Raw genomic sequence first — 19,425 nt, forward strand, 5'->3', positions numbered from 1 at the left:
TCGATGTGTAATAGTCGAATTGACGCCTCTGATTCCCCAGACTCGCTGGTTATCGTCATTTTGCAAGGCCCAGGTCCACCAGCCTCTCCCGACCAACCATCTGCTCTACCAAGAAGGCGTTAGTGCGCAGTGGTATCGTTTCGCCATAGTCGATGGAGACCGAGTTCCCACAACGGCCTAGTCTGCACAGACTCTAGATAATGAGTTACACGGATGGGGAAGTCAAGGTTGTAGGGAGCAGTAGGGGAAGTAGGGGCAACAGAGGGGTACTTCGCCAGCTTCTAGATCGGGCAAAGGTCTGGGGCAGATGGCGGACTATGGTAGAATGGGCGGAATGAGCATTGGAAAACCTGATAGGCCAAGTTTCTTATTACCTACGCCAAGGGGCTACAAGCTGGCCAAGCCTTAAGAGGCCGACACCAACGGCTCAGCATCCGCTAGCTTAGCTAATTGGTCCAAATCTTTTAGCAAATCACAGCCCATTCTAGCCAATCATGGCCAACCCAGATATCGCCCTCTAGCCTCTGTGGCAATCAAGCAAGCAGACCTGGCAGACCTGGCAGACCCGTCAAAGACCCGCCAAGATGAGCCAAGACCTTCTAGATTGATTCCAGCACGCAAAAGCACGCAAACCAGCTATGCTAAAAAGCCTAGTTCTCAGCGCATATCAGTCACATGACAGTGAATCGTTACTAATGAATACCTTTTATGCCTTGCGGCGGTATCTTGCATTTCATTTCCTGCGGGTAGGCTCGCATCATTAAATCGTATCATACACCAACTGCCAAGGCCAACACCGATCTCACGCGTTCCTGTGGTGCTACTATCAGGCTTATTGACCTACGGGTCCGAGTTTTTGTCGTACACACCACCACCAACGAGCTTTTGCTCGACCGCGTCATCTGGATATCAAAGTCGTCCAGGCCCTCTTACGGCTCTCACGAAGCGGTCCTAATTATCTTTAGTGGAACAGCATCGGCGCCGGTCTTTTGTCTTCCTGTAAATTTCCACCCTCAAACTGTAGATAGACGTAAAGTGTGTTAGCCAATTTTCTCGATACAACGTGCTATGCCAAGAGCGTAATCTAGGCTTACCTCAAGAAATCCGGTCGCAGTTATTACGACCATGAACGCTTCGGCCAAGTCACTAACGCGTTCGGAGAGTAGCTCCTCTGTCTTTCCAACTCCAGCTCCGATTCCAGCTGAACGCTTCAAGACGTGCATCACTAGCATTCGGTGTTCGGTCAAGAAGCGCCTGCCCTGCAGCACGTTATGTGATCCTCGACTGACAATCGCCGCACCGATGATGCGCGCCACCTTGACGAGAAGGTCATAGTGCCTCTCCAACGCCTTGCTATCCGACGAATTAACCTGTAGTTCGGGGTCCACGGAAAACAGCCCTGACTGCTCGATGGCCCTGAAGAGATTCGCATGCAGGACATTCTTGGCACCTTCCCGCGTCTGGCACAATTGGAGCAGAAGAGCGAGCTTGGCGTCGATATAGTTCTGCTGATCCGGGTCGCCTAGAAATGCATGTTAGATCGCAAATTCCCAGAAATAGAAGTCTTAAGCAGCGCTCACCTGTCCGACTGACAACCTCCCATTCCGCTAACACGTCGCGTAGAGAGTCGACGAGAATACCGATGAAGTTCAGCCTGTTGAGAGCTTCTACTACAAAGTTGTCCTTCTCTTGCTTGCCAAGTTGGACTAGGCTTCCTAGGAGGATCAGGGCCGCCGATTGACATGCCGCGTCCCCGCCAAATGCGTCGTCGCACACGACGTTTAGCAGCTTTTCACCGAACGCCTGTATTGTTCGAGCTGTCTTTCGTAGGCTCGACGAAACTCCGTGTCCGTGGTCGACGAGCCCCGTCAAGTGCCGATAGCAAATGCTGTAATAGACTGCACGCAGTTCTTGGTTGCCCGCCCATTTCGCGATCGCGCTTAGGCAGACCTGGAGAAGTTGGAAAAGCTTGTCGCTGATCAAATTCTCCACCGCTCGACTTTGTTTATCGGTCGAAGTCATGGTTTCGAAATCAAGTTCGAACAACAACACCTTGGCAAGTTTTGCCAGCTCTAAGGCGGCGCCGGGGTTATCTGAACCATACATTTCGAGGCTGGGCAGCATCGCCTGTAGAGTTTGTAGTATGAAGGAGACTTTATTCGTGCCTTTAAATTCGTTGCAATCGGTCATGACCATCAGGAGTCTCGTCCACGCTGCTAGAACCTTGAGGCTGTACGACCTTACTTGCGTAAATCGGTTCAAGTATCGAAGGTATTGTAGTAGATTATCCTTTTCCAGCTCCATAAGTTCAGCGTCCTCTTGCAGGATAAGTTGACCGGACTTGCTAGTTTCATTGTATCGTAAAAGCAAGATTTCTTGTACCTTGTTCAAGTTGTACACTCGATTCAAGTCATCATCCTCCTCAAGACAGGAACTCAGATCTAATTCACCAACGAACCTAAATTCAGGTGGAGCAGTTGCGAACTGAGACTCTTGAGGTAGGGAATCTTGAAACTCAAATGCCGAGGGCACCGATATAATTTCTAGGCCGTCGACTTTAATTTGGCCGCCGAGCGCGTCAAATATCCGTCGTTTCAGCGCGGGCGTGTGGCCAAGGGAGACGCTGCAAAGCTCGCGAGTAACATACTCAAGCGCCATCGCCCTCATCGAAAGAAAATCAACGTAGCCTTCAGCGGCAGGGCAGGCAAGGAAGTCGGGCCCGCTAGCTTCAACCCCATCCCATAGAAGGTTCTGCTGAACCACCAGACCCTGCATCAGAATATGAAAAAGGAAATCATTTTCTCGAAGTTCTTCAAGAACGATCCTAGCTGATAGCGGAGAACTCCAGAGTATTCTGAGAATTCGCATAACTTTGTACCTAAAATTCACGAGCCACGTAACCATGGATCCCTCTTCGTTCAACGACGGGACCTCAATCATCACCGGCAATAGCTCATGAAATAGAGACGATCTTCGGTCGAATGGGCTACCAGGCTCGATCTCAAGTGTGCTAGCCCCGCAGCGGAATCCGAGAAGCAAGTGAGCGATCGTGGGTCGATCCGGGCTCGCTTGCAAGCAAGAATGGAGAAAATCGAGGATGTAGAGTTTGGTTTGATGTTGGGGTGACTCGCTTTCTTTGAAAAAATCCAAGGGAATCTTAAATTCGCCGATAAAGGTTCCCGCTATGGTGGCCGCGTCGTTGTGTTCCTCCAAGGCCATAATAGCTTTGTTGCGATGAGAGAGGTTGGAAGACCCAGAGTGCCAAACGGAAATTATCCTAGGCGATGCGGATATCTTCTCCAAGAGTTTCAAACTTGCCAAAGTCAAATCTGGATGCCCAATGCCACAGTAGCCGCCAAGGTCGGCCATCAGCGCCATACTCATCATGAGACCATCTTCTATAGAAGCTAACGCCCCATTTGATACTGGTATATACGGCGAACGACCTTGTGTTCGAGACTGCGGCTTCACAATCGGCCGAATAAGATTAGTATAAGTAGCTTGAAGGTCTAAGGCCTTAGAGATAAGCTCGATTGCGCGGAGAATACTGAGGATGAGAGGTGAATCTTGTGTAGCCTTTTCAATATCGGCTCGGTTTTGATGTATCGTGTCGAGGATGCCCTTCATGAATTTGGCGTCATACATCCACTCCATGACTCTAGCGAACGGGTGTAATGTGACGTAATTCTCTAGGCTGTCGCATTTTATAGCAGAATCGACATTGATGTTAGTTTCGTTGCTAAATATAATCAAGTCTTCGTTGAAGGTGGAAACGCAAGTCAATGCGAATTCCAAGCAACATAACCGTAGCATTCTCTGCTGCACCACTTCTGGAATATCCTGGGCTCGTACAGAGAACATGTGCCCTAGAGCGAAGTCGATATACGGCTCGATTCCGGGGCGCATCCGAGTCGATGCGCCCAGATCTTTCGGATACGGTAGCAAATCCCTAAGAGAGCTAGATCCTTCTGGAAGAGACGTCAAAGCATGTAGTAATTGTATGAAAGCAATAGCATCGTCGGCGTGCGGACTCATCTCTTGAAAGAGTCCCTCCATGTAAAAAGATGGGGGCTGAGCACTTGAAGACCCGGCTCTATTTGTAGACAGGAAGAAGCGCCCAGAGAGGCACGCTTCTAGATACTGCCACAAAACGTTGTTTTGTTCAATGGTCTTTCGATTAAGGAGGGCGGATAGCGCCCTAAACGTACACGCTCTGATCCGAGGTGCAACTAAGCTGCTCACTACCTGGAAGAGCACCCTAAGTAGATGTGGCTGCTCAAGCAGATATTTACGTGCTGCCTCGCTTTGAGCAGCCAGCTTAGCCATGAGTCTCAGATAGGATTCTAGCATTGCCGCGAATTCTGGTTCGGTCTCGGCTTGTTCCGGGTTGACTTTTACAGCCCTGTTCATGCTGACCTGGGTTGCGGCGGGTTTCTCTCTGCTTTTATTAGCAAAGTATTCCAACTCATGGATGATGTGAGCCCATGTGATGGTCAATGGCTTTCGAATTTGGTGAGCCTCATCTAGAAGAAATTCATGCGCAGATTTGGCAGAGGGTTCATCCTCGGATAAGGATTGTAGCATCTCACAAAACGCGGCCTGCACTGGGGTCGTCGCTCTCCGAGATGCCCACTGAAGAAACCCCGCTAGATTATTCTCGGGATCACCCCAAAAACCATCCGCGGCCTCTGGGCGGCCTTCGAACGAGTAAGCGATAATAAGAAGGAACCTTTCCAAGTCATAGTCTTGTTCCTGGGCTTGGCTGGTCTGGCGCTGCTCATCCTCCTCGATTTTCAGTCTTCGAAGTACATCGGGCATGTTGGATATGAAGGCATCTACAAAGGTCTCAAGTTTTGCCGCAAGGCGAACCTGAAATGGTTCTGTAAATGGAATAGTATCGAGGGATAGTGTTGGAGTTCGCTTTCGCAGCCATTGCCGTAATGATTTTCGAGCAGCATCTTCCCACTCAGATGCTTTGACATCGGCAATAACTGCCAGCATAAAGTCAAAGGCGCCATCCCTCAATGCTTCAGCGAACTGTTTCGACCTCTCTTTGTCCTCTTTTCTGCTTGTTAGTTGTGACAATAAATATTATCAGACTTGGGGGATTGTTACCTTCGTCAATATCAATACCAGAAAGACCTGAACCGGCAGCATCATCCATATACCAACCACTATATTCGGCAATCCACCAAGCTCTTACCGCTGCGCTGAGAAAAGGCAAGCTTCGAACTTCGTCTTCCGATTGTTGACAAACGATACGGTTCAACTTTCTCGCTTGTTCCACACTTCCACTACCCTCCGTAGAACCGAAAATCGTAATATAAGTGCCGAGAACAGGTACAAGATGTACTGGCGAAGTTAGTTATGAAGACGAATATGGCTGATAAAGTCAAGCCGTTTCATCAGGAGCAAATAAAACAGGAATAACAAACTCACCAGTACAGGAATCATATCTAGTAGCCTGCTTTAGTATCCGAAGAAAATCAAGGAAATCGTTCTCGATCGCGACGTGTTTCTCGATTGCGTGACAGAGAATGACCGAGAGGAGCTCATGCTGTTGAGTCAAGCTGACATATGTAAATTCCACGGTCTCTTGAAATCGAGCCTCGCTAGCAACGCCTAATACTGCGGCACTCGCGACCTGCTCAGCGAGTTTTTGAAGCCACGTTCTGATGTCGCCCATCGTTGACGCGCACGTAGGCACGAATCTCGGTTGCGATGGGGAATTGGTAATGCCAGGAAGGTTCTCTCGAAGGATATTTTCGCTTACGTATCGACTAAGACTTCCAAGGGCTCCGAGGTTCTCACCGACTCCTTCAGCGACAATTTCATCCTCCTCCTTAGCAAGTTCCAAAAGCAACAGCATGCAGTTGAGCAAGTAGTTTCTCTGCTTATGGAACCGTATGATGGCGCATTCCTTCCTAGAACGTCCCCATGCGATCTCTTCATCTTCGGCAAGGAGGGCCAATTTGGCTGCTTCGATCTCGTCTAGCTCCAAACCGTCGGCAATTTGTAGTGTGAGCTCTTGAAAGTCCTTATTCAGAGAATACTCTTCGTCAGATATTGTGACTTTTCCTATATCGAAATCGTTATTAGGACAAGCAAGTTAGACTAAGTAGAGTAGAATAATAAACAACAAACCTGACAGCACAGCATCTCGACTTTCTTTTTTTCTTCCGGGTCTTTCTAGTAATCCCCTAAACGTCGGGGTCAAGTCGTCCAAGAGAGCCCCGGAACTTTGTAAAAAGCGCAGTATCAACTCATTCCGGGCCTCAAATTCGCGATCGGCTTTGAGCGCCTCGGTTGTGTTGCTCAGATTTTTATGCAAAGCCTGGAGAGCTTCCAGACCACCATCGTCCGCCATGATTTGTACTCTTGAATTCTATCGCATTGTCGCGTGGTTCGTTGTGAGAAATAGGATTGTGACGCAATGAATATGCACCACGTATTGGTTACTCGGTCGTTTATTTGCTGTATGTGCACTGGTTGCACTGAAGGAAGTGTTGTTTCTTGCGAAGATGCGGAGGGGCGCGAACGCAATCTTCAGAAATTCAATTCAATAAGAAAATGATGCTGGACGTGTCAAGCTAAGCAGTTGCTAAGGTAAGGTATGTACCTAGCAGATCCAGGTAAAATGGGCATGTACCCACTTTTACACTTTTGACTTTACTAAAACGAGTCTGGCGCATGCCTGATACCTAGGTACGTTATTCTAGTTAAGGAAGGCGGTCGGTTTTTGCCGGCAAAATAAAGTATGGGCTAGGACTTTCCTGGTAGAAACGTCTCCAGGGCTACCAATAAACAAAGTTCGAAGAGCTGTAGCCTGGAACTTATTTAGCAGCTCACCTCTTATTAGGTAGATAACAGAAGGCACGCCCTATCATTTCCATATCACTCGACAAGAAAAAGCAAAACTGCATAGTAGTCATCCAGATCCCGCGCATCTAGTATGTTCTGACAAATTCAATTCAACTATTCGATTCTTCATACTCACAATGTCTATAGCAATTTGGACTTGCAAGTTAGCAAGGTCCTCACACTTTGTTGACTGCCAAATTTACCTATAAAAGCTCATGTTGATGACTGAGTTTCATACTTGGTCAAGTCAATTACACCTATCGAACAAGATGGGACTGCAGCCACATTCGGTCTTCAGATGAAGTTGATGTCATATCACCTGTCACGGTAGATAGTCTCCGAACCCCAAAGCTAGCTTATTGCTGGTCCCAAAGTCGCATATCTTCTTCCATCTCCTTCTCCCTGTTAGCCAAATATATTATCTATTTTCTATAAACCTGGAAATTAGTGAGGAGAGATGAAACAAAAGTGACAAGATGGCACCTCGACTGAGAGCACGACAGATTACTATGGATGGCGCCCGGAGTAAGTTGCATCCATGATGACTTTGGACTATAGCCGAGCGATGCTAAAAGTCAGACAGTCGCTATCGAAAGCAGTAACAGTACTACTCGCTCGTCGGGCTTAGATGGTGAGACGACCAATGTCTTTTTTACTTGGATGGTCATACATCAGTATTAACTCTCTTAGATTTAATTCATATATTCAAAGAACAAACGAGGGCCGCAAATTTGTGAGTAACCATCAACACAACTTACACACTTTCGAGTTAACATGATCTAGTTCGACTCTAGATGATAAAAGTTATCACATAACCTTCGAATCTCTTTTCAGGTGTTCATTAGCTGAGAAACAAGCTTATTATGCCAAAAAGAGCACGGCTGCTAACAGGCTTACCAAGTGTGCAGAAGCACTCCGCCTCGGTATTGAGTTAGGGGCGGGCAAGGTAAAACGGAAAACCGTTCTCGCCATCATTGATCACATTACTCAGACCCTTCCACATTCTGAGGACGACCTAGTCCCGCCGCTTGTTCAGGACTACATCAAAGCACTTGCAGCTCTGCTGAATCATGCTGCTAACGTCGAGCTCATTGCTACAGGGGGTGGCGAGGGTTGGTTCACGTGTGTTGACTTCGCCATTGACATCTTGACCTTATATCTAGCGGCGACCGAGAAAGATCCTGCCCCATCGCGAGCTTCGCCGGCGCCCGGAATAGCTCAGGCAGCGTCTTCGATTTTGTCAACTCCCAGATCTGCTTCCGCGTCGCAGCGAGCTAGCCGAGTTTCACGTAGTCATTTACCGGATCTTCTACAATGCCTTCTTCACCTCGCATCTACCCCAAATGCCCCTCTTTTGCAGCGTTCAAAGGAGATCTCGTTTGTTGTCATTCAAGTTCTCCAGCTCCGTTCTCTCGGAATAAGCCAGCTACATCAAGTGGCATTCGCATTAGTTAACAAGATTTTCGTGGCGTCCCAGACGGATGATTCTGACCACGCAAACTCTCTAGCTATGGATTGCCTGCCATTGGTAAGCCAGTGGTGGCAAACGAAAGCGGCATCTGCACACGACGCGCTTCTGAATGGCGTTCGTGTCGAAATGTTGAAGCTTCTATTCAACATTCACCTCCAACTCGAGTTTCTAATCAAGCAAGACAACAAGCGATCGCTACTTGGAGACGTTGAAAATTTGGCGGAGTTATTTTGGGGTGAATATTCTAGGCGGGAGGAACGCGCTCAGCTTCAGCAAGACGATTTGACATACTCGTCCGCACCTTGCGGCAGCTCGACATTTCAAGTACAGTCCTTCTCTTTACGCCCATTCAATGTTGACGGCGAGAAAAATTGGGCAGTTGTGCACATTCTAGCCCTTCTCGAACGTCTAATGTGGAGAGGTTCTCAGCAATTGCACACTGCTTTAGCTGACGATGAACAACCACGGAAGAAGCAACGGACTACTGCAGGCTTTAGTCGACTTCGCCAAAAACTACGCTCCATTGACCAGTCTGTACAGTATACTGCTCTTCAAGTAATACCTTTTTTTGTATCGGATCTCAAAGTTGAGATTGATGAGATGTCAGAACTGCTATCCTTTTTGATGAGTCAAATTACTAGCAAGAAAAGTAAGGTATCTTCGTGGGCTATGATTGCTTGCGCAAGGTTAGTTTTTATCTTCGTCATATTACTACCGTATACTGACCTTCAATTAGCTTAACTCTCCAACCCAGCGCCACTGATAACGATCTACGCACGCTTTGGAAGCAAGTATGGCAGATCGCAGTGCGAGCGGTTAGCATGACTGCAAGCTGCCGTGCCTCTAGTGTTCTGCTTCATTCCATCCTAACTCATGAATTAGTGCCATACAGTCATATTGCCGATGATATCAACAGTATGATCATGAGTTCTGATGTCAATGGACCAGCTGTTGTGACGGATTCATCTCTCATTCTCATGACCACCCTTCTTAACGTTCGAAACATTCAAGTTCCGAGTGCTAGTTACGCGACCTGCAATCATGTAGTCCGGTGGATGTTTTTTAGATGGGACCCTGGTGAGTAAGACTTACTACCCAAAGTCCGTCTTAAATCTAATTATAGCAAAACTGTAGCCGACACAGTATTCATATCGTCATATTCCGGCCATACTATACCGGTAGATATCGTCAATCTAATGCGAGCAGCTTATGGCGATCAGGAAATGACGTTGTCTCGATCGTCTCAGACGATTTCCGGACAGATTGGGGAGACTCTATGTCTGCTCAAGAACCGCGAAAGTCTAGTCAAATACCTGCTTCTGTTAGATCCTGAAACGCCTGTAGTTCCAACAGGTACTAGTCAGAAGCAAGCCGTGACTGCAGCTACGCAACTTAGTGATAGCTCAAATGCTCATAGCACGAAAAAACTCATAGCAGAACTCTTCTATCCGAAACTTGAGGAAATCAGAACCCTGTGTGAGTCATGGGACAAACAGAAAGATAAGTCAGTCCAAATCACGCCAGAGAAACTCCAAAGCGTATTATGTTCTTTGGTTGTCGGTGCCATTATACTTCCTGAGATAATGGAAGCGAACTCGTCACAGTCTCAAGAAATCCAACACTCATTATTTCCAACTCTTCAAATTGCCTTGGCTGGTGTCTCGAACACGTCCGACAGCCAGGCTCTGTACGACTGCCTTCTTATGTCAGTTCGTTCCTATATACCAACATTGTCAAGTGCCGAATTGAGTAAATTAGGCAAAGAGTGGAAGTATCTCCACCAACTCCTCTGCGAGATATATGGAGCTTTTCGCAAAAGATCTGGAAAGCAAACTTCTGATCACGACGATGACTTCATGGATATTGACGATGGCTTTGAATCCAAAGAACACCGGTCTAATATATCGTCCAAATCACTTGAAATATCCCGACACGAGGCATCCATTAACCTACAAGCAGCAACTTTTTACTCCGATACTATTCAAAGGCTTCATCTTCTCGATATACTGTATGAAGATAATGGCCAAATTGGGCTCGTTCCCGCCTTGTTCCTCGATGAATTGTTAGAATTATCGGACGAAGAACTTCTCTCGTGCCGCTGCTTATTACGGGAACTATTTGACTCTGACCTCATAGTCAACCCCGATGACGCTGATAGAGTGATCGCCCGAATCGGCGAGTTACTCGGTAGCACGGCTTTTTCGAGTTGCGAAGTTGCTCTAAACGTATGTCTCGACGTAATGGAAGGTCTCATGCCAGTGTGGTCCGACAGCAATGGCGAAATAGCATCTCACGTGGGCGATTTGTACTGCTACTTCCTCAATTCCGGACTAAAGAATAATATACTTTCATCAAGCGTCCAGATATCACTGGCTCGATTACTTCTCCGTCTGATCCAAGTCAACGATAAATACCCAGAGACGATCAAAATGGACCCTCCAAGCACGTCCCTATTTAGTATACTAGAGGACGGAGAAATATCTGTCAAGTACTATATAGGATGCTGCTTACCGAGCTTGTTTGGCCGATATGTTCTGAAGTCTCATGACGAGGTTTTAGTTGATGTCCTCGGTGTGCTTCCGAGCAAAAGCGACTTTCCCGAGGGTATAGCCTTGCGGTTATTCGTACTTGCTGAATTAGCACGCAAGTGGCCTACTCTCCTCCGACGCGGTATATATCATATATTTGAGATCCCGGGAGAAATTCCTGGTTCGATGAGACATGCAGAACGCTGTCTCAACAAGATATCTGCTTCTTTGAAGCTTGAGAGCGCACAAGAGTTATTTGATTTGTTTGCGCCTCAGCTACTTTATACCTGGCTTGAAATTAAAAGTATCGACGACATCCCATTTAGGATATTCGGTTTCTCAAGTCTCAAGGAATTAGTACAGCACGCACAATCCGAAGTCGTATCTCTAATGATCATGCGAGGACAAGATGAAGCAGCGGAAAAATTGGCAACAACTCTTGGTGATAGTTTCGCGGAACTCATCCGGCGTAATTTCTCAAGGATCTTAGCGTACAGTATGGCGCATGATATCAGCATGCCCCAATCGGAGCAGCAGCGAAGTGGTGAAAGCCGATTGCGCAAGATCCTTGGTCGAGAGGCATTTCTTGAGGGCATATATATCAATTTTGCGGATATTATCGGGCTGTTCTTCAGCCTTATCGACCAAGAAAATCCAATTGAGGAGTCATGGGCCAGAGATCCAAACTTCAAGTACGCTGCTGAGTCAATGGCAGAAATTAAGAAGTGTGGTCATTCCGAGATTGGCTTGTCGCCGAACCAGCAGCCAATGTTCCGGGCCAAGTATCTAACCAGAGAGATAGCACTATTGTGTAGTCGAACGGAATACGAGATGTCTGCACTGTGGACACCAGCACTCGTGGTCAGCGTTGCTCGGAAACTCCTCGATGGTGTTCATGCTGCTTTGGGACCTTTGCATACATGTTCTGTCCTTCGAAAGGTGCGGGTCCTCATATGTCTAGCAGGCCAACCTGCTTGGGAATCGTATCCTTTAGAGATGTTCCTACAAGCCATACGTCCTCTGATTGTGGATACGGAATGTGCGGATGATGCACTTGGGATGAGCCAATACCTCCTGGAGAAAGGATCAAATTCATTGTCAAAATCACCTTCGTTCCTAGCTGGCTATGCCCTATCTGTGTTGGCTTCACTTCGCGTATTCCTAGAAACTAGTCAATCTAGCACGACCCAAGAAAGCCAGTTCAAAGCTACTATGAGCAAAGCGCAGAAATTCCATTCATGGTTTACGAAATACTTGGAGGATTACGAATCTCCTTCCTTCCGAGACACCGAACAACGCGAGGCGTTTGATACCATAACAGGGTCCGCGGCGCACGTTCGATCTTCGGGAAACGCAGAACGAGGCTCTTACGAAAGTAGACTTCTATTAGAGATTCTCCAAGATGGAACGCACGGGTACCAGTTACTAAACGAGCCTTCACGCAAACTAGCGCTAGAAATGCTTTGTAGTCACTTCACGATCCCGACGTCTCACAGTGTGGACGTCGTCAGTTCTGACGAAGAGGCATTGGCCTGGATTTCTGTTGTTTGGAAAAGTTGCCAGACTCAAGGTCTGAGCAACGAGTACCTTGCTTGGGCAGGCCGAGTTATTGGTAGAGGATTTGCTGCATCCGGCCACGTCGATCAAGACCTGCTCCGAGAATCTGAATTATCGCGATACTATAATTTCTCGATAGGCGCCTCTGGATCGGAGCATGGTCTTCTAAGTCTCCTACAATCTTTGACATCTGACAGCGACGGTTATAAAGCTGGGCTCTCGGAGTCGGCATTAAGAACGATCGTCTCAGATGCTGCAGCTCAGGGTGACGAAGACTTGCTCATAGCTTGTCAAAAGGTCTTGTCCGATCAGCTTCTTGCCACGTCGGATTGGGCACCATATCGAACGCCGCCGTCTGATAACCCGCCTGTCAGTCCTGTTTATGAAGATCACGCTCTCTCCAGTGAAGCATTCGAGAATGAGAAATGGGCACAAGGTGTTACTGTATACCTAGCACAATCTTATCCCGATCATGCCATTCTCAATGCTTTGCCTCCGATACTCACAAATATCAAAGGCTTTGCTCAACAAGCATTTCCTTACATTATACATCTTGTCCTCTTATTTGAGCGGGAGAAGCAGCATTCTGCTAAGCGTAACCTGTCGAGCGCACTCAAGAACTGGCTCAAGCTAGACTCACCAACGGCCAAAGAAAATATAGGCCTCATAATAAATGCCATTTTATATCTGAGGACACAGCAACTGCCAAAAGAGAATTCCATCGCTGATCGAGCTCAATGGCTTGATCTCGATCTTCTTCTAGTTGCTTCGGCAGCTACTAGGTGTGGTATGTTCAAAACAGCATTGCTATTTGTCGAGATGGCATCTGCGGACGGATCACGAACATCTCGCCGTTCATCTGCCGCCCGGACTCAGGAATCTACAGACGTTTTGATGGACATTTTTGAGAACATTGATGATCCCGATGCCTATTATGGTATCAGTCATACCTCAAGTCTGAGCAATGTACTCGCGCGGCTCGAATACGAAAAGAATGGCAGCATGAGCCTAGCATTCCGTGGCGCACAATACGATAGTCATATTCGGAGGAGAGATCCAAACGCCAATATCGATACTCAATCGTTAGTGGGAACACTCGGCAACCTCGGCTTGTCGGGATTGTCACATTCGCTTCTTCAGACCCAGCAAAGCCTAGATAATTCCTCAGCTACCGTGGAAAGTACCTTCAGTACAGCTAGGCGGTTGGAAATATGGAACCTCCCAGCTCCCGCGTCAACCGATCATCCCTCTGTCACACTTTATAAAGCATACCAGACTTGGCACCAAGCCACCGAGCTAAGCCTTGCAAGAAGGGCTGCTCATGATGGGTTCACTAAAACTATGCGAAGCATAGTTAAGAATGACCTTGGCCCGGCCCAACTCCGACGTCATCTTGGCACATTAGCTGTCCTGACAGAACTCAATGATGTTGTAGAGATGGCTGACTCTTCCGAACTTGACAAAATCTTAACGGCATTCACAGATCGCTCTAGATGGATGAAAAGCGGACGGTATGTGTCGTAAGGCACCTCTTACTCTATACAATTACTGACGAAATTTAGGTACGAGGATGTTAGCCAAATTCTATCCTGCAGAGAAACAACGTTGAGTATGCTAGCTCAAACTTCTCAACGCCGTAGTATGACAAAGGTAAACCCACCGGAGGCCACATTAGCACAGATAAAGTCGATGCTATTGTCTTCCGGCGTTTATAGACATCACCAAGCTACTCAAGAGTCTTTAAACATCGCAACATCCCTGACCGATTTAGTATCACCAAGTGCAGGTCTCGGTTTGCATCTTGACTCAATAGCGAAATTTGAGGCCGCCAATTCTCTCTGGGATCATGGAGAGATGACATCATCTATCCATATGCTACAAAGCATCGACGAAGACCCAAATTTCAAGAAACAAACCATTCCTGTTAGTCGACCGGATCTACTCGCGAAGACCGGATATCAAATATCCGTAGCAAAGTTGGAAAAGCCTGAGACTATCCAAAAAGACTACTTACAGCCTGCATTAAAGGAACTTAAAGGAAAGACAGATGGCCAAGAGGCTGGTAAGGTATATCATCAGTTCGCCATGTTCTGTGATGAGCAGTTGCAGAATCCGGACGGGCTCGAAGATTTGGCTCGCTTGCAGCATCTAAAGAAGGGGAAAAGCGATGAAGTCTCGCAGCTTAAGGTACTTGTGTCATCGGAGAGAGATTCGCAAAAGAAACAAAGGTACCAGAATCATCTTGCCAAAGCGAGACAATGGCTTGAATTAGACGAACAAGAGTTACGTCGCGTTGAGCAAAGTCGGACCGAATTTGTCAGGTTAAGTTTGGAAAACTATCTCTTGTCGTTGATATCCTGCGATGATCACAATAACGATGCCCTCAGATTCACAGCCTTGTGGTTAGAAAGGTCTGATGAAGACATCACCAATGAAGCTGTCAGGAGATACATCGACAAAGTTGCAACTCGAAAGTTCGCCCCGCTGATGAATCAGCTTTCTTCACGCCTAATTAACCAGAATAGCCTCTTCCAGAAACTTCTCTTTGAGCTTGTGTATCGCATCTGTGTTGATCATCCTTATCATGGGATGTATCAGATATGGTCGGGGTGGTGGTCACGCACGAATAAGAACGATGACGTGGCCGTTCTCCGCCAGGAAGCTACGGTAACGGTTGGTAAAAGGCTTGCCAAAACGGATTCAGTGGCAACGATATGGACTGCGATTGATAAGACCAACAAAGCCTATCATAAGCTGGCAACCGAGCTGGACCCTTCTCGCTATAAGGCAGGACAAAAGGTCGCAGTCAGAGACTCTGTTGCAGGTTCTGCTCTTTCGAGTACTCTGGCCAAATACCAGATACCACCCCCGACAATGCAAATTGAACTCCAAGCTAGTCGAGACTATAGCCAGATTCCATATATTGCCAAGATCGAGCCGAATATGTCTATCGCTTCCGGCGTCAGCGCACCAAAAATAATCACCGTGGTTGGGACTAATGGAGAACGATTCAAACAACTTGTTAAAGGGGGAAACGATGACTTGCGCCAGGACGCAATCATGGAACAGGTCTTTGCCGCTGTGTCGTCCGTATTAAAGCATCATCGGTCTACCCAGCAACGCAATCTCGGAATCAGAACGTACAAGGTTTTGCCCCTGACTTCAGCCTCCGGGCTGATCGAGTTCGTGTCGAATACTATACCGCTCCACGAATATCTAATGCCGGCTCATGAACGGTATCATCCGAAAGATCTCAAAGGGTCGCAGTGCCGGAAGGAGATTTCCCAAGTCCAGAGTAAATCGTCTGAGGTTCGCGTAGCTACTTATAAGAGGGTCACGGAGAAATTTCAGCCTGTGATGCGCTACTTTTTCATGGAGCACTTCGTTGATCCAGATGAGTGGTTCGCCAAACGCACAGCTTACACACGAACTACGGCGGCGATTTCTATATTAGGCCATGTGCTGGGCCTCGGTGATCGTCACGGTCATAACATCCTTCTCGACACTAAGAGCGGGGAAGCTGTCCATATCGACCTGGGTGTAGCTTTCGAGATGGGCCGTGTACTACCAGTCCCCGAGCTTGTACCATTCCGGCTCACGCGGGATATTGTCGATGGCATGGGCATCACCAAAACGGAAGGCGTCTTCAGACGGTGCTGCGAGTTCACCCTCGACGCGCTACGCGAAGAGACCTACTCTATTATGACGATTCTAGATGTTTTACGATACGATCCCCTGTATTCTTGGTCCATCAGTCCCGTCCGCATGGCCAAACTTCAGGACCCCCGGCGAGACGAGGGAGAAGGCGCTGCGGATGCAGACGTGAAGAAAAAGACCGCCGGGGCCGTGGGTATGGTGAACGAGCCTAGCGAGGCCGACCGTGCGCTCGAGGTCGTGCGCAAGAAGCTTAGCAAGACGTTGAGCGTGACGGCTACGGTCAACGATTTAATCAACCAGGCGACCGACGAAAGGAATCTTGCATTTTTGTATTCTGGTGAGTGCCTTCCCGTCCAGCTGATTTGACCCCCTTCTAGCTTTACGCGTTCTAATTGGATCTTAGGTTGGGCTGCTTATGCTTAAGCGTTTACGTACCTACGAGATGATACCCATGTAGAAATTGTCGTTTCGCTCGTTTAGCTTAGATGGCTAGGAATAATGATGTACGAATATTGAATAGAAGATGCACTCATGGGAAGCTCAGGATACCGGGTTCGATTTCTGTTGGTAGAGGCTGTAAATATAGTACCTATAGCAAGTGTTTCAATTATTTCCTGTTTGAGCACGTGGGTTCGGTGCATCCAACAGTTCAAGTCAAACTTCCGATGATTCCAGACAACCTCTGATGTTTTCTAAACTCGAACTGATGATCATGGTCAATAATAAAAAGGTCATCTCCTGAGGCTTCGACGCCACTTAGGTCACCCCCTATCCCTTGCAGCTTCAGTGGTGGAAAACATCCAAGCTACGCTTAAATCGACCATATACAAGCCTAGACAGCCTCACTTTTAACTACCTAACTATTAACCAATTTAAAAAAGGAGGTTGACTAATTTAATCAACTAAGTCAAAAGCACGATACCAATGCGGTGTGATCAATATAGGACGGGCCAGACGGGATAGTTTAAGAAGCTAATTGAACTATTGAATGTACTACGTAGATTCTTATATCACGATTAGCTGTGAGACGAGTTATATACCTAGGTAGATTACTGCATTACCGTACGTTACCAAGATCATGCCGCAACCTCCGTACCAACACCGACCTCCTGCTCCTTCTTAGCGGCGGCGGCCTCGGCTTTGGCACGCTTCTTGCGAGCTCGGCGGACCTCTATCTCCACCTGAGCCATCTCGGCGTTGACGGAGACGAGTTTCGGGATGACCTGCTCGACCGCCTCGATGCTCTGCGCCTGGGCTTGCCGTAAGGCCATTGGCGTAAGTAGCCCGAACCATCTCAGCGGGTCCCTTCGCCGCATCTTTGCGGAAGACGCATCCGCCTCCTTCTTCTCTCCCTCTTCAGCTACATTCCGGGCGTCGTCGTCAACAGCTGCTTCTTTCTCCGGGTCCTTAGATTCCGACGTGATGGTGAATATAGGAACCGAAGATTCTTGGCCGTCATCTTCGGGAGTAATTGCTACTCTCCTGCTGGCCTGCATGCGTTCGTCATAGTGGTCTTGGCCGAAACGCAAACCGCGCTCCGCGGCGAAGTTTGCGCGGGCGATGTTTTGGTATATGCCTGTTTGCAGACTGCTGAGCTGGTCTCTTAGGGCCGTGTACTCGTGAAGCAGGTGAAGATAGCGCTCGAGGAGCTTATCTATATGATCGGCCTCCATGTTGGCCAGGGAGACAGTCTATTGTGTTTACTATTAGAGAGACGAGAGTAAATTTAGGTGTGGTATTTATGAGGTTGGTCAGCTTGCCAGTACAATATGTATCATGAATAGTGAATTTCTTGGGGTGAAGTTACGGTAAGCTCCAGTGCTAGTAAATCGTATTGGACGCCACACATCAGGTCTCAACGACTGTGGCTTAGCTATGTGACAGCCCTAGAGGCCCAACTTTACAGCGTACGTCTACAGCGTCTATATGCGCCTATAAGAGGACCCCTTATTCAAATAATTCCCCGGCTCTCCAACATCGCGAATAGGAAGCCGCTCCAGATGAGTTCTTATGGTGGCAGCGGTTACGGTTCTTATGGTTCTTACAGTCTGGCATATGCAAACTGCCCATACCTGGATCTCAATTTCTATCTGCAAGACACACCGTTCATTTGGGAGCCCTACCAGAGGGTCTAAGTGGCCGTTTAAGAGACCCAAAAGGACCCTTTTTGCAGCCGCCACTACCCAATTTCGACCTGAAGGATCCAAGGATCCAAATTTGAACCAAGTGTTCATGATCACAGAAAGACAAACCGTCTGACGTAGTTTGCGGGAATCTTTAGGCATCCAGCTCATCCTTCTCGATAACAATTCTTTTGTGTTTGCTCTCCGTCTCTCCTCCACATTTTCTACGTTGTCATATGGTCGATCCCGAGGGGAGGTATGAAGACGGTTAAGCGGCGACTCGATAGCGCTCCTCGAGACTTGGCAATGCTGCTGGCCACCTGGGCAGGCTGATAGCGAGAAATAAACCCGTCACGGGCTAGATCCAAGGCTATCGGTGTAGTATCACGGGCGACCTCTAAAAAGACCTTTTCTCTTTCTTACGATGACGGTCGCACCCATCTCCCCTCGCGTGTCACCAAGTATAGCTACGTGTGCTCTGATTGACGAAATCCCTACAGATGTATACGACACCAGAATCGCGTGAGGGTTGCCTCGCATAGACTGCCACGTAGTACTAGATAGTGTCCTTGCTGAGAGCGCGTACAGAAAACTTCATATGATCCGGATGAAGAGAGATGCCAATTGGAGCTGCAGATACCCTTCACTAACGCTCTGATCGACAGGCTCCGCCACGACCACCGGCTGCGATCTTCAACCGCCGCCGTAGCACTACGCCTGATATGTATGTACCCTCTCTCCGTCTTTGTCTCGCCTTACTCCGAGCATGTGCGCACTTAACTTGGGGGTTAGCCGGTTAGTGTCAGACGTACAGGAAAACAGAAAAAATCAGACGAGGGAATAATTTACGACGAGGCGCGGCTAGGTGAATGCTCTCGTGTCGGGGGCTGCAAGTTTCGCTCCGAGTATAAATTACAGACACGGACGCGTCGACGAATGAATCCTCTATGCGAGACTTCGTCTTTTGTTAGTGATGTGCCACCGCAGGTCCCATGCAGATATTCCTGATCGTATAGAGGGTATTGAATCTAAATACGGCACCGTATCTCAGCTGTCAAGGTAGGGCTGCCGAAAAGCTATGCGGACAGGGCGAGGCCATGCTGGCCATATTAGGCCATTTTAGGCCATGTTTGTCTCTTTATTCCTTGGGGCTTTATTACGTATACCTGGTATGTATACCTAAACTTCCAAGCTTGTTCTAGAAAGGAGAGTGGAGGCGTGTTCGCCT

General features: G+C 47.9%; 4 protein-coding genes across 4 annotated transcripts; 2 read left to right on the plus strand and 2 right to left on the minus strand.

Annotated features, from left to right (window-relative positions):
- Nucleotides 1-593: 593 nt before the first annotated feature.
- Nucleotides 594-1,646, plus strand: F4807DRAFT_416056 (uncharacterized protein). Its single transcript, XM_047997098.1, has 3 exons — nucleotides 594-641; nucleotides 704-1,562; nucleotides 1,624-1,646. Exons 1-2 carry the CDS (start codon nucleotides 639-641, stop codon nucleotides 953-955), a joined length of 255 nt encoding a protein of 84 aa, XP_047856942.1. The 5' UTR covers nucleotides 594-638; the 3' UTR covers nucleotides 956-1,562; nucleotides 1,624-1,646.
- F4807DRAFT_416060 (nucleoporin Nup186/Nup192/Nup205) lies at nucleotides 594-6,582 on the minus strand. The gene is made up of 6 exons (XM_047997099.1): nucleotides 6,145-6,582; nucleotides 5,440-6,078; nucleotides 5,116-5,352; nucleotides 1,581-5,060; nucleotides 1,095-1,522; nucleotides 594-1,018 (listed from the first exon to the last, which is right to left on the minus strand). The coding sequence occupies exons 1-6, from the start codon at nucleotides 6,365-6,367 to the stop codon at nucleotides 962-964; spliced, it is 5,064 nt and encodes a 1,687-aa protein (XP_047856941.1). The 5' UTR covers nucleotides 6,368-6,582; the 3' UTR covers nucleotides 594-961.
- A 482-nt stretch (nucleotides 6,583-7,064) lies between these two features.
- Nucleotides 7,065-17,064, plus strand: F4807DRAFT_416061 (uncharacterized protein). Its single transcript, XM_047997100.1, has 8 exons — nucleotides 7,065-7,386; nucleotides 7,445-7,492; nucleotides 7,552-7,594; nucleotides 7,645-9,018; nucleotides 9,069-9,409; nucleotides 9,467-13,928; nucleotides 13,980-16,411; nucleotides 16,478-17,064. Exons 1-8 carry the CDS (start codon nucleotides 7,338-7,340, stop codon nucleotides 16,495-16,497), a joined length of 8,769 nt encoding a protein of 2,922 aa, XP_047856943.1. The 5' UTR covers nucleotides 7,065-7,337; the 3' UTR covers nucleotides 16,498-17,064.
- On the minus strand, nucleotides 17,035-17,854 carry F4807DRAFT_416065 (uncharacterized protein). The gene has a single exon (XM_047997101.1). The coding sequence runs from the start codon at nucleotides 17,745-17,747 to the stop codon at nucleotides 17,151-17,153; it is 597 nt and encodes a 198-aa protein (XP_047856944.1). The 5' UTR covers nucleotides 17,748-17,854; the 3' UTR covers nucleotides 17,035-17,150.
- Between the last annotated feature and the right edge of the window lie 1,571 nt (nucleotides 17,855-19,425).

Source organism: Annulohypoxylon truncatum, assembly GCF_022578515.1.
Source record: "Annulohypoxylon truncatum strain CBS 140777 unplaced genomic scaffold F4807scaffold_7, whole genome shotgun sequence".
In the NCBI taxonomy this organism is placed as follows: domain Eukaryota; kingdom Fungi; phylum Ascomycota; class Sordariomycetes; order Xylariales; family Hypoxylaceae; genus Annulohypoxylon; species Annulohypoxylon truncatum.

What these genes read in the sequence shown, in the direction of transcription:
- F4807DRAFT_416065 (XM_047997101.1), bottom strand. Translation starts at nt 17,747, where the DNA reads ATGGAGGCCGATCATATAGATAAGCTCCTCGAGCGCTATCTTCACCTG.
- F4807DRAFT_416060 (XM_047997099.1), bottom strand. Translation starts at nt 6,367, where the DNA reads ATGGCGGACGATGGTGGTCTGGAAGCTCTCCAGGCTTTGCATAAAAAT. An exon ending in TGGTATTGATATTGACGAAG is followed by an intron (nt 5,061 to 5,115) that starts GTAACAATCCCC and finishes CAAGCAGAAAAG; the next exon opens with AGGACAAAGAGAGGTCGAAA. An exon ending in CTGCGACCGGATTTCTTGAG is followed by an intron (nt 1,019 to 1,094) that starts GTAAGCCTAGAT and finishes GTCTATCTACAG; the next exon opens with TTTGAGGGTGGAAATTTACA.
- F4807DRAFT_416061 (XM_047997100.1), top strand. Translation starts at nt 7,338, where the DNA reads ATGGCACCTCGACTGAGAGCACGACAGATTACTATGGATGGCGCCCGG. An exon ending in TACTATGGATGGCGCCCGGA is followed by an intron (nt 7,387 to 7,444) that starts GTAAGTTGCATC and finishes AAAGTCAGACAG; the next exon opens with TCGCTATCGAAAGCAGTAAC. An exon ending in GTTTTTTAGATGGGACCCTG is followed by an intron (nt 9,410 to 9,466) that starts GTGAGTAAGACT and finishes GCAAAACTGTAG; the next exon opens with CCGACACAGTATTCATATCG.